This window comes from Amblyomma mixtum, chromosome 8 (genome assembly GCF_055824585.1).
Source record: "Amblyomma mixtum isolate Tamu chromosome 8, ASM5582458v1, whole genome shotgun sequence".
Classification (NCBI taxonomy): domain Eukaryota; kingdom Metazoa; phylum Arthropoda; class Arachnida; order Ixodida; family Ixodidae; genus Amblyomma; species Amblyomma mixtum.
The window spans coordinates 67247914-67261479 of record NC_143019.1 but is presented as its reverse complement, the minus strand read 5'-3'; the positions used below and the strand labels follow the sequence as shown (position 1 = coordinate 67261479).

The following is a 13566-nucleotide window of genomic DNA, read 5'->3' as shown; positions in this document are numbered from 1 at the left end:
AACATCCGCTCAACAGCCTGGTAGTAGATTCTGCACGTGCCCACAGTGAGAGAGAGGTTCATTCAGCGAAAGGCAGAGAGGAGAGGTCGGCCTTGGGGAACATTATTTGACCCGCTACTCCGCACAGGGGAAGCGGAGGGTTATTATGAGTGAGAGGGTCGATAATGCGAATGTATGCAAGCACATGAGTAAAGCGCCTAATTGCAACGATGAGCCGAGAACGTCCAGTGGAGACGAATCGAAGGAATGCTCGCGTTGCGTGGAGAGCTTTCCAAGTGTTGTGCTCCGGACCACGAGGGACACCGTAGCCGAGTGCTCTGGATTAAATTCATCTTTTGCCATTAACATAAGTATCAGTGAACGAGCGTGACTGCATTCTTTTTAAGGCGGAAGCCTTTAATGCCTCATCGTTGGAAGCAGGTGTTGTCGGCAGAAATGTCACGCTTTTCAATTGGTCGAAACGGTCGCGACGTCATAATGTGCGAATTTCAAACGGGGCCAATTGTACTTTGGCAAGTAACCATGCAACCAATTGAAGGAATCGTATAGTGATGCTACAATTAAGTGGGAATGAGTTTAGTTAATTGCTTAATCACCCAAATAACCTAATTAACCTTTCTAATCAGGCCAGATAAATAAAACCGAGTGGGAAATTGGTCGAGTTCGGGAATCGAACCCCGGTCTCCGGAGTGCGAGACGAGCATGTTAACCACTCTGCCATGCCAGCTCGATGGTTTGGAATGAACAAAGGCGCATCTAGTGAATACGGCGTCTTCGTTCACTCCGATCTTCCTCCCTTCCCTTCCGGAGAGGTTTAGGTCAACTGTAAAGTGCTCCCCTGAATATTTTTTCTTTCATGACATTCTCACGCAACTGGCCTTGTTCAGCTAGTCGAACATGGTAAATGGGATGAGTCGTTTCCTCTGCAAACCTGCCATGGGCTGTGAACCCATCCGTCAGACTCGTTCAAATCCAGCGGTTCTTGAATTAATTAAATTCTTTAACGCTTTCACGTCGCCAGGTGCGTGTCCAGATTATGGCGTCACCGTCCCGTGATCACCCGCGGACGCGCCCTTCGTTCCACGGCATGCGGCGTAAGTGGATGATTGCACTCGTCGGCGTCGCGCTTCTGTTGACAGTGTCCATCGTCTGGGCCCAAAGCTACCAAAACCTCCAGACTGCGGGTAAGTACTGAATCGGAGCACTTATGCGCGTAGCGGGGACTTTGCAAGTTGGGAAAATACGCTTTGGGTACATGGATGCTGTGAGGCTCAGAAGCATGGGAGGTTTGTCCCACATTGAAACTTATCGGGAAAGGACTATGTGTCCCGTATTGAAACTTACTGGCAAAGAACTAGACAGCGGAAAAGAAAGTGTGCTGGTAGCAGGCAAACCACTTATCAACCCCACCCAAGTTCCGGCAAGCGTAGTGGAAGGGTCTGGTTCACAACGTGCTTTCCTCTTGCCTAATTTCAATTGATTTCAACTCATGGTTTCCCTTTATCGTTTTATCGCTGCTCAAGAAACTTCAGTCATTATCAGCGATGTCAGTGCACGTTAAACAACCCCAGGTGGTCGAAATTTCCCTGAGCCCTTCACTACGGCGTCCCTCATAGCCTGAGTTCCTTTGGGACGTTAAACCCCATAAACCAAACCAAACCAAACCGAGCAATGAGGCGCTTTCTTACCACCCCATTTTCCTCTGATGCCTGCTGCAGGCAGCCGCTGCAAAGCGCCTGCGCTTCGTGCTTGCTTGCCGACGCCGCTGGCGACGGGCCACAACGCCAGCAACGACCCCTCGACCCTCAAGCAGCGGCTGGCGGCGCCCTGGTTCTACGTGCGCAGTCGACGCAAGGGGCACTGCCTGCAGTGGAACGCCGACCTTGTCTGCCTGGGCCGGTCACTGCTGCAGTTCAGCACTGAGGAATTGTGCCGCTCACACTGCGGCAACAAAGGTACCACGTAGCACATGTGCAGCTGATCCTCATTGTAGGCTCTCTCACGAGGCAAGCTTACTTATTCGTGGAAATTTCGGGAGCCCAGCGAGAAAGGGGAGGGGTGTATCTTCGCTTCGGCGGACGCGGTGGTAGCGACGCGCGTCTGTTCTTTCGCTCTTTCACTCGTATCTTTCACCTCTCCCCTATCCGCACGTGGCAGCGGTGGTTTATCCTATTCATCCTTCTTTCAGTCGCAAGAACAACAACATGGGCACCCAGCGATTTAAAATCGCTCGCCTTGCCTCCTGGTGGCCTTCCTCGGGCTTAAAGCCTTGAAAAAAATTGGTCTTCGATGAAGGCAAAATTCTAGAGGCCCGTGTACTGCGCGACGTCAGTGCACGTTAAAGAGCCCCAGGTGGGCGAAATTTCCGGAGCCCTTCACTACGGCGTCCCTCATAGCCTGAGTTGCTTTGGGACGTTAAACCCCAATAAACCAATCATGGTTTATGGGGGGTTTAAAGTCCCAAAGCGACTCCGGCTATGAGGGACGATAGTGAAGGGGTCCGGAAATTTCGACCACCTGGAGTTCATTAACGTACACCGATATCGCACAGTACACGGCCCTCTAGAAATTCGCGCCTCCATCGAAATTCGACCGCCACGGCCGGGAACGAACCCGCGTCTTTCAGGTCAGCAGCTGAGTGCCATAACCGCTGAGCGACCATGGCGGCTGTCTATTTGTTACGCGATATTCCTAGATATGATGAGAAGCGTAAATTGGCGACAAAATGATATACAACTAAACCCGTTGAACATAGAAATCTTCACTTGCGCAAAACGAGATAAATTACAGCATGCTCAGTTATAACGTGATAATACTTATATCAGTAAAAGAGACCGAATAATTGTGTACACAAATGAAAACCCGAGGAGACAAGTACACAAGGGAAACTACATACAGTTGAACTCGTTGTGCACCTAACTTCTCTTCGAATACAAATCTTTGGACTTATGCAATCTGGTTTACATTCCATGTCGTCCGCTGGACTTGGACGGCATGGAATGGGCGTCAGCATCGGCAGCTGCTTGAGTTTCTTGAATAGACGTTGAATTTTGCTATACTCGATGCTACAGTGGGTTCTAGAGCCAATTTAGGATGGTAAAGAATAACACCTCTGAGTGTAAAGGATAGGGGCTACAGGTTAGGAGACGCCAAACCTCAGTCGAAACCTCAGCAGACATGCAGGAATTGCGGAATCAAGGTGTATGAGATTATGCAAAAATACTGGAACATATCTATTACGGCTGCACAGCTATCATAGCATTTCTGTGAAGACCAACGAGTTCTGCTACAGCGAGCTCAACGGGTGGCAGTGGCCAGCGGAGCTCTGGACTGAGGGCAACCGACCATTGATTAGAGGCGGATGACTTCGACAGAGAAGGCTCCTGGGGATAGAACCAAGACGCGTCTGAAAATGCCCGCAAACCGCAGGAAAAAGCATTAGTGAAAATAAAGTTTTCCCTTCAATTCACAAAAGTGAACAATAAAATTTAAATAAGGAAGTGTGTCAGGCAGGGAGACAAGATCTCGCCAGTGCTATTCACCCCCTGTTTACAGGAGGTATTCAGAGGCCTGAATCGGGAACAGTTGGGGATAAATTTAATGGAGACTAGCTTAGCAATCTGCGATTCGCTAATTACATTGCCTGGCTAAGTCACCCAGGAGATGAACTGCAGCACATGTTCAGTGAGTTATACAGGCAGAGCAAAATGGTGGGTCTAAGAATTATTATAGATAAAACCAAAGTAATGTTCAGCAGTCTCGAAAGGCAACAGCAGTTTACAATTGATAGCGAGGTGCTGGAAGTGGTAAGGGAATACGTCTACTTAGAGAATGCAGTGAGCGCAGATCCGAATCACGAGAGCGAAATAACTAGAAGAATGGGGTGGAGAGAATTTGGCAGGTTCTCTCAGATCATGAATGACAGTTTACCAATAACCCTCAAGTGAAACGCATACCGTATCTTACCGGTACTCACCTATGGGGCAAGAACGTGGAGGATAACGAAAAGGCTTCAACTTTAATTGAGGATCAAGCAGCGAGCTATGCAAAGGACACTGATGTAAGAGACAGAAAGAGGGCAGAGTGGGTGAGGGGGCAAACTCGGATTAGAGACATCTAAGTTGAACTAAAGAAGAAGAAATGGGCTTGGACAGGGCATGCTGCGCGAAAGCAAGATTAGCGCTGGTCCTTAAAGGTGATTCCAAGAGAAGGTGCGCGTAGCAGGTGGCGGCAGAAACTTAGGTGGGCGGATGAGATTAAGTTTGCGGCGATAGGATAGCCGCAGCCAGCACAGGACAGGGTTTATTAGAGAGGCATGGGAGAGGTTTTAAGATGTAATGAAAATGGCGTGACGAACGAGGACAAACAGCTGAATGCTTCTGGCCTGTAGTGGGCGTAGCCAGGCCGATGATGATGATGATGACCCGCCACGGTGGCTCAGTGGTTATGGCGCTCGGCTGTTGACCCGAAAGACGTTGGTTCGATCCCAGCTGCGGCGGCCGAATTTCGATGAAGGCGTAATTCTAGAGGCCCATGTACTGTGCGATGTCAGTGCACGTTAAAGAACCCCAGGTGGTCGAAATTTCCGGAGCCCTTCACTACGGCGTCCCTCATAGCCTGAGTTGCTTTGGGACGTTAAACCACAATAAACCTGATGATGATGATGATGAGGAGGAGGAGGAGAAGAGGCTGCATTTGCAACAAGTCCATTGCCAAACAAGCGCTTTAGCAGCGGAATTCTAATGCGGAACAAATTACCAGGCTTTTCGACTGCCTTTATTTTGTGCGCAAAAAAAATGCGGAGGGAGGAAGGCTAGCATTGCCTTGTAGAGCGAAGGCTTCCATGAAACCTCACGCTGATACAATGCTGCCTTCTAATATTCTCTCGGGCTGCGATGCATGCCCCAAACGCAGATGCTCCGAGGCCCCGCTGCACACAGCCGATAGACAGCAGCATGCTCCACTGCAGCAACGAGGAGTACCATGAGGGTCGGCGGACGGAGTGGTGGTACTACGACTCCTACCAGCGGGCCTGCCTCCAGTGGGGGCAGCACGTGTGCCTGGAGAACACCTACGCCAGCCTCAGGACCTGCGCCGCCGAGTGCCTCAGCTAGATCCGGCCTACGGTCGAGTCGGCTTCAAACTCCGAAGCTTGCGTGCGCTGTGCCTGTTCCCTTTGCATTAGGCAGTGGGGATCGAGGAGAACTATAGATTTGTGAGCATTTACCAGCGACTCTGAAATATTTCCACTCGATGTCACCTTAGTGTCAAGTTCACTCTGATTTTTATGCTAAAAGTGTGTTTCTTCATACAGTACCTGTGAACCTTTCATAGGCCCCTGTTTCTCTCCAAGGTTACCTTAGGGCCGAATTGACTACAAGGTACAAAATGAACGCGATTCTTGCAAGCTGTGTTTTAAACCTCCAAATTCCTTTAAAATTGATATGCCTTTGCAGCTGGTATTGTGATGCCAACTGGGAGGCCACAGAAAACAAATATTGCTTTTATGCGAACGATTTCGGTTCTTTCTATCATCACATTTGATCTCCTCTTTGCAGTGTGCACAGGACGGTTCCGTTAAATAAATTTGTTTTGTTCGTATACGAAACCGGTTTCACAAATCTGATCTACATGAAAAGCCACACGGCCGAGCAGCCGATCAGCACTTTGAAGTTGCATTATAAGCTTGAGTAATTAGTACTCTTAAGTACTTCATAATTTTAATTCAATTTTAATTTGTAATTCAGACCATTTTAATAATAACTTAAAGTACTTAGTAGAAAATTCAAAGCATTGTGCAGACAGGCGCTGGCATGGGGCAAAGAAATTTTACCGCCAAAGCTGCCGCTTAGAGAGCATCCCTAATTCACTATCGCCGTCCCCACTAAACCCGCCGCGGTGGCTCAGTGGTAAGGCGCCCGACTACCGAGCTGGAGTACCCGGGTTCGAACCCGACCTCGGCGGCCGCGTTTCGATGGAGGCGAAAAGCAAGAGGCGCCCGTGTGCTGTGCGATGTCAGTGCACGTTATAGATCCCAAGGTGGTCGAAATTATTGCGGAGACCTCCACTACGGCCGCTCTTTCTCTCTTTCTTCTTTCACTCCCACCTTCCTGCCTTCCCTTACGGCGCGGTTGAGGTGTCTGCCGAGATATGTGAGACAGATACTGCGCCATTTCCTACCCTCAAAAACCAATTTACCAATTTACAAATTGATCCCCACTAATAACGTCAAGGCTAAAATGTGCGTACTTCAGAATGTACTGCGATGTAGTGCCCTGCCCAACACAACCGGTTGGGCAGGAAATATATCACCTCTTGATGAACTCCTTCGAGCGCAGTACCGTCCACGGTTCCGTGTTACTTTCAGAGAAGGTTATTTGATCCAGGGATTTGCGGAAATTTGTTTCGAAGTCGGGGCTGGACCTGTGGACAGTTTCGTGGAGGTTAGCGCATGGGAGCCCGCCTAGAGACGGGACAGTAAGCTACTGGTGGAGCCCTGCAACTATCTACCTCCACTAGAACATAGTTTTGAGCAGCCCTTAGCGAACTTTACGCCCTAGAGGACGTGACGATCTGCGAACATCCAAGTCTTGTACCAATTGAAGGGCAAAGCTTCCGGCACATAGGCCTTGACAGTGTAAGGGTACGACAAAACAGCGCTGACGGACGGGACGGAAGAAGAAGATACAGACACTTGCGCTGCTTCCGTCCTGTCCGTCAGCACTGTTTTGTCGTACCATTCATCGTGAACCAACCAGCCCGACTAAGCCCTATCCTTGACAATAGCCTTCTCACTGCCCGCCATGCAACAGCGCCCAAGCCACTGTCTATCACCTTTTCACCCTTTTACCCCTTTATTGCTCCTCTCAGAAAAGGTAAATAAAAAATTACCGACGATTACGTTACTTCCTAATGCGAAATTTGAGCGCAGCAAATAAGCTGTTTCACCTTTTCGATAGATTGAGGCAAAGAAATCGAGCAACACATGTATGCGCTATCACAGAATTTGTTTTTTATTTTTCACACGTATTCCTTTAACAAAGACTCCACTAACAGTTCTTGACAGTCATGAAGGAAGCTTTGTGGTCGGAGAAATAGACTGATATATGTTCGACTTGGTACACCAATGCTTGATTCTCAAAGACGAGATCTATACAAGTGCCTCGCGAGGTTGTCACAGCCGTGGGACGCGTTACGAGCGAGAGGAACGGGATGTTCTCCCGCATAAGTGTTAGGAAATTGCTGTTTGTCTTTATGTCAACATTAAAGTCCCCCACTACTAACATCGGTGTGGATCGATGGACGGTTAATGCGAGTTGCAGGAAGTGCACGACGTCTTTCGTGAGTGCGGTAGGGGCGAAGTAGGCAGCTACTACCAGCAAGCCGTTGGGCAACTTTGCGGCGCACAGTTCGCCAACTTCATGTGACGTGCCAAACATTTCGACTGGTATTGCAGAGAGACCTGTGCGCAAGTAGATAGCGACTCCCGCCGCTCTGTTGTGGTCTCTGCGAGCACCACAGCAGTATAGGAAATCTATGATTTCGAGAGGCTCTTCGGGATCCATCCAGGTTTCAGCAAAGCAAAGTACAGAGGAATGGCGCAGAATGTGATCGTGGTGTACGTCCTTGGCATGTGCGGCAAGGGAGCGTACGTTAAGAATGTGGTTGTGAATGATGAATCAAGTGCTGCCAGCGAATGACGCGTCCATTGGCTGTCTGCGTGTGTTACTGATGTGTGGTTAACATGTTAAGCTTCGCCTGTAAGAGTGGAACGCGACAGCGTCTTGCAACGCTGCCAGGGAGTCCACAGAACGCCATCGCCAATTCGCCTGTACGCGTTGCTGGACGGTAAATTTATTTTTTGAGGAAAGGAAATGTATCTATCTCGCATATCTAGGTGGACACCTGCACCTCGCCGTAAGGGAAAGGGGGAAGATGGGAGTGAACGAAGACGCCGTATTAGCTAGACGCGCCTTTGTTCATTCCAAACCATTCAGCTGGCATTACGGAGTGGCTAGCGTGCTCGTATCGCACTCCGGAGACCCTGGTTCGATTCCCCAACTCGACCAATTTCGTTCTCGGTTTTATTGATTTATGCGGTCTAACTAGAAAGGTTAATTAGGCTATTTCATATTTATATTATTGTATTTCTATCCATCGTGTTCTGTCATTAGCCTGTTGGAACTGTCTAGGATGTTCGACACAACGTATATGAAACGAGCAACGTCTTACTGAGTGGGGAGGTGCGTGGTGGTGGAGGGAACGCGGCTTCGTACTTATCTGTTTTTTTCAGCAGCGTCTCCTTCCGCGGACGCTGTTGTCACTGCGGCGCGCGTCTTTCTTTTCTTTTCTTCTGACCTCTTCATTCTCCTCTATATTAATTAGGCTAATTGATTAATTAAGCGAGTAACTAAACTCAGTCCAACTTAGTTGCAGCATCACTATACGATCCCTTTGATTGGTTGCATGGTTACTAGCCAAAGTACAATTGGCCCCATTTGAAATTCGCGCACTGTGACGTCACGACCATTTTGACCAATTGAAAAGCGTGACATTGGGGGCGGAGCTGGTTACGAGGCCGACGACGACGCGAAACCCAGGAACGGACGCCAAAGAGCTGCGCTCTAAAACATAAAAGAGAGAGAGAATGCCCGGAGCAGCAACGCTTTGCCAGGCTTAACGCCAATTCAATGTAAATGAAAAATAGAGAAATACGAAAAAAAAACGATTTAAAGGGAAAACCATAGCAGCAAAAAACAAAAGGCACATCACAGTAAAAGCCACAGTCGCAGGCAGACACACAAAGCACAGCGTGAAGTCCGCGAAATAAAAAAAAAAAAATCAACAACCAAAGTCACAGTATAGTCATGGCCTCAGTAAAAACAAGACAAAGCACACAGTACCGACAGCAACGAAAATCAGGAAAGTAGAAATATAATCAAAACAAAAACAAAACCAAAGTCACAGTATAGTCACAGTCACACAGCCAAAGCACAGTATACAGGCCACGTCTAAAGCGCCTATACCCAACAACCCCGCCGCGGTGGCTCAGTGGTTACGGCGCTCGGCTGCTGACCTGAAAGACGCGGGTTCGATACCGGCCGCGGCGGCTGAATTCCGATGAAGGCGAAATTCTAGAGGCCCGTGTACTGTGCGATGTCAGTGCACGTTAAAGAACCTCAGGTGGTCGAAATTTTCGGAGCCCTTCACTACGACGCACCTCATAGCCTGAGTTGCTTCGGAACGTTAAAACCCAATAAACCAAACCAAACTATACCCAACAAAGGAGCACGGGGCCCTCCTATGTGCAGAGCTTGGGGAAGAGAAATGAGAGGAAAGATATAAGTGTGTAAACAATTAGGAATTGTGTTACTCATGAGGTGAGCCATTTGAAGGAGAAGAGCACAAGCAGCAGGGTCTCGCAGAAGGGAGGGGTAAACAGATGGTGTGATGTCCGATGAGCAGAGATTTTAAACGCGATGCTAAAGGAGCAGTAAGGGAACAATCCCAGAAGTAAAGATGGAGGTCTGCACATAACATTCCTCAGGAACAAGTTAAGAATGGAGAGAGGCCGAATTTTTTTTTAAATAGAACGGAAATATACCACGCCCAGTAAGTAAAGTAATCAGAGGATTCCTGGGTAGATAAATGGGGGGAATATTAAGCTTGTTAGGAATCCAATTGAATAATTCAGTGCGGTCATCGTTCTCACGTCAAAAAATGCGTCATAAGAATGGTGTAAAGGGGAACGCACGCGACGACGTGAGAGCGTAGAAGTGTGCAAACTGCCATATTTCCCTGCACTACCAGCAGCTTGGTTGGCTGACTCATTACCGAAAATTCCAAGGAGTATCCAAAATGGCAAGGAGTATCTGTTCTCGCTTCGGCGAGCGCGGCTTCGGCCGCTTCTTTTTGAGCAGCGACCGCTCCGGCGGACGCAGTTGTTGCTGCGACGCGCGTCTTTACTTTCCTTTACTTCTTTTCTCTGATCTTTTAACTCTCCTCTATCTGCACGTGGCAGCGGTGGTGGCTTGGCTCGAGCCAGTAGCAGGCCCGTGCAATTTCCTCTTCATCCTTCTCTCAGTCACAACAACAACAACAACAACCGAAAATTCCTGAATGACCCTGGATATGAAATAAAAGAAATGGGGAAGAAAATATAAACGATAGAGACCTTCGTAATGAAAATAATTGTCAGGTTGTAATACGTAACTGAAGACAGGGCAGAAAGCAGAGATAGAGAATCGTTAGTTTATTGGTTGGTTTATTGGGGTTTGCCGTCCCAAAGCGACTGAGGCTATGAGAGACGCCGTAGTGAACGGCTGCGGAAATTTCGACCACCTGGGGTTCTTTAACGTGCACTGGCATCGCACAGTACACGGGCCTCTAGAATGTCGCCTTCAAGAAATTCAGCCGCCGTGGCCGGGATCGAACCCGCGTCTTTCGGGCTAGCAGCCGAGCGCCGTAACCACTGAGCCACCGCGGCGGGAGAGATGGAGAATCAGTGTAAAAAAAAGAACAGGCGTAGAGCGAGGGTTATGAATAACATAAGCAGTAGCAGAATGAAAGGCTACAAGCTCAGCGGCATAGGCACTAGAGGGTGGCGCTAAAGAGAGACGATGAACGTATACAATATCACCTGTACCCCACCCCACTTCCTCCTTCTGGGAAGCTGTTCTGTCCAACTGTAGCCTGGGCGATCAGCAACCACTGATCTCGCGGGCCCGCCGGAAAGCAGAAGCCATCGGAGTCCTGGACTTAGGACTCCGCCCTCGAGGACCGGTCTACCAGCCATCCTTTCTAAACATAAAAGTTTTTCACCACCACCACCTTGGGGGAATTTTGCAACAGCTGTGACCAAAGAGCAGGGGCTTTCATTAGGGAGGGCTCTTCTTTCGAATGTAATTACTCGCACAGAAGAAAATATATCGTTGCTCTTCGAAAAAGATGTTACGTCAAGTCCTGCTATAGGCAATCCATCAAGAAGTATTTCTCCGCACAGCTGAAACTGTGTTCGTACGGCAAAAAGTTTATGGGGGCCCAGAAAGCAGTATATATTATGCCCTATTTTCGAGCATAAAAACGGGCTGTATAAGAAAATTCGCCGAGAAACCTGCACGTTACGAAACGCTTGGATAGTCGTTTCTTTTCGGTTGATGAGTGCCGAGTACCGGTGCAAGCAGAAAACTTTCTATACGTCTAGTACATAGGCAGTTCTAAATCCGGCATCCAGTAACGTCACATTATTTACTGCAAAATGTCTGTATCGGCCTTCATATTATATATTTGGGCGATGATCTTTGCTTGCACTGCTGTTCTGGGGACTGGTGTCAGTACAAGAGCCATTTCCAGTGGCAGTGTAACGATGAAAGCAGTTTAAGTGACAGCATAAATACGAAGTCGGCCCTCTGCGCAATGAATTCAGGATCGAGGCAGCCCTCCTAGTCCTCTTTCTTGTAGTCCTGTGAAAAAATAGTGTTAAGGGGGTGCAAACACAAGTTCTTGAGTGCCCGCTTTTTTTTTTGCCTTGAAAGAGGCCTACGGGACCTAGTAACTAAGAAAATGCGCTCAAAACACCAGAGCGAAGCGTTTTGTATCGGCAGCTTCAGTTTCGGCCGGCGCTAGCGCTGAAGCTGTGCACCTTAGCGTCCCGGTCGACCGGCCAGCCTGAATCACCACGTGCCCGATGATTTCAGCGTCGCCGGCAAGCACTGGTTATTCCAGTGAACAACCACTGGGTTAGGGGACGTCGAAATAATTGGGGCAGGTGCACCTTGACGGTGCTCTACTTGGGTGGAAATTGTGAGCGGCTGCTCACATAGCATTCGAAATCGTATTAAAATGTGCTCCAGTCAGCGCCTGCGACTTAAACTTTTTAAAAGGTACAGTCTTTGTCAAAAGTAACCAGGCCTCATGGTTTGCTTCTAGCTTGTACAGTGGAGCCCTTACTGCTTCCCTGAAGCTGAAATGGTCGTTAAAGGTAGAGTCTTCTTACCTTCCAACAACTTTTGATGTTTAGGAAAGTCCCAAGGGCTCCACTATAAAAGCTAGAAGCAAACCATGCAGCCTGGTTACTTTTGACAAAGACTGTGCCTGCTTACACCCGTGAAACAAATCATATTGTTTGTTTGCGCGCGAAATTTTGTGTCGGCACCCCTTTAAGATTATGACAAGCGTTGCTGTTTCCAGTACAGATGTTGCCGTCGATTCCGGCACTTAATCCGGAGGTGCCAACCCCGAGCAAAAGCATATTTTCATAGTTATATATACTTGATATATAAATATTTATATAAAAGTTATGTAAAAAATTAATAATTTCATAAACACTTTCATAGTTCAGTCATGCAGCGCCGTCTTTGCGTCACTTCTCTCTCTTGTCCTCGTTGTGTTGCGCTGTTGCGAGATTATGAAGCAGTGCCAACTTTCCCAAACTTCCGTTCTTCTGTAGTAGACATTATGTTTATTTGTTTGTTTATTTGATACCTCCATCGCATTTTGGCATTACAGCAGGGGGCACTTTCACATTCAAAACACAAGAAATCATGCACTTAACGCGTGAAAAAAGGCATCATTAGGTAGAACATTAACAATATGTGGTGGCAAAGCATTCCACTCGCGAGCTGTTCGCTGAAATAACGAAGTACGTTGCCTTTAAAAAGAAATTCATAAAGCTTTAAATTGTGGTCGCTACGCTTCGAGACATAGAAAGGCGGCTTCAAATATTTTGTTCCGTCTATACCAGTCATGGAATAGAAAATTTTATGCAAAAAGTTTAGCCTCACATTTCTTCTCCGAGTTTTAAGCTCTGGCCACTGAAGATTCCTTTTGCTTTCTGAGATACTGAGTGTCCTGGAATAATTTCCAAGTACAAAGCGAACTGCCCTATTTTGAATTTTTTCCAATTTATCAATAAGTTCTTGTGTGGGCGGGTCCCAGCACACTGAGCCATATTCGAGTACCGTGCGGACGCGAGTAAAATATAGCTATTCTTTGAGATGCTGTGGAAGGTGCCTGAAATTTCTTCTTAACAAACCTAATATACCAGCAGCTTTCTTTACGACGTAATTAACATGCTTTGACCACCTCAAGTCAGCAGTACGATAAACGTTTAAGTATTTAAAATTCTGTTCTTTTTTCAAGGCCGCATGGTTTATAGATTATACCGGGTGTCCCAGCTAAATGTAACCAAACTTTTAAAAAGGCGAAGCGTCCTAGTCCAGTGAAACCCACTCAGGGTTGTTCCTAGTCGCGTGACCTAGTCTTGAGTATTTTTTTCGATCTTCAAAGTTAACTATTTAGTTAAGTTTAATTAGCTAACCCTTTAATTATTGACTTCAGGAAGAAAGCATCAATGCAGAAGTTTTAGATCCCCTCGAAAAACGCTAGTACTGCTGTTTCCGTCAAGTTACGATTTACGTAGCTTCATTTATTGGCCTTAAAAGAAAGTTGTCACGTGACCAGCTGCTCGCTCACTTTTCTGCCCCAATGTGCACCCAAAGTCTCATCGAGGAGAGGACTTCAGAAAAAACAGATTTTATTCTTTAAGGCGCGTCTTGGGACGTTGAA

At 47.6% G+C, this 13566-nt stretch overlaps 1 protein-coding gene across 1 annotated transcript; it reads left to right on the top strand.

The window, feature by feature from the left end:
* The first annotated feature begins 1036 nt into the window (after positions 1-1036).
* On the top strand, positions 1037-5114 carry LOC149332833 (uncharacterized). Its single transcript, XM_089555889.1, has 3 exons — positions 1037-1184; positions 1719-1955; positions 4915-5114. The coding sequence occupies exons 1-3, from the start codon at positions 1037-1039 to the stop codon at positions 5112-5114; spliced, it is 585 nt and encodes a 194-aa protein (XP_089412015.1).
* The last annotated feature ends 8452 nt before the right edge of the window (positions 5115-13566 follow it).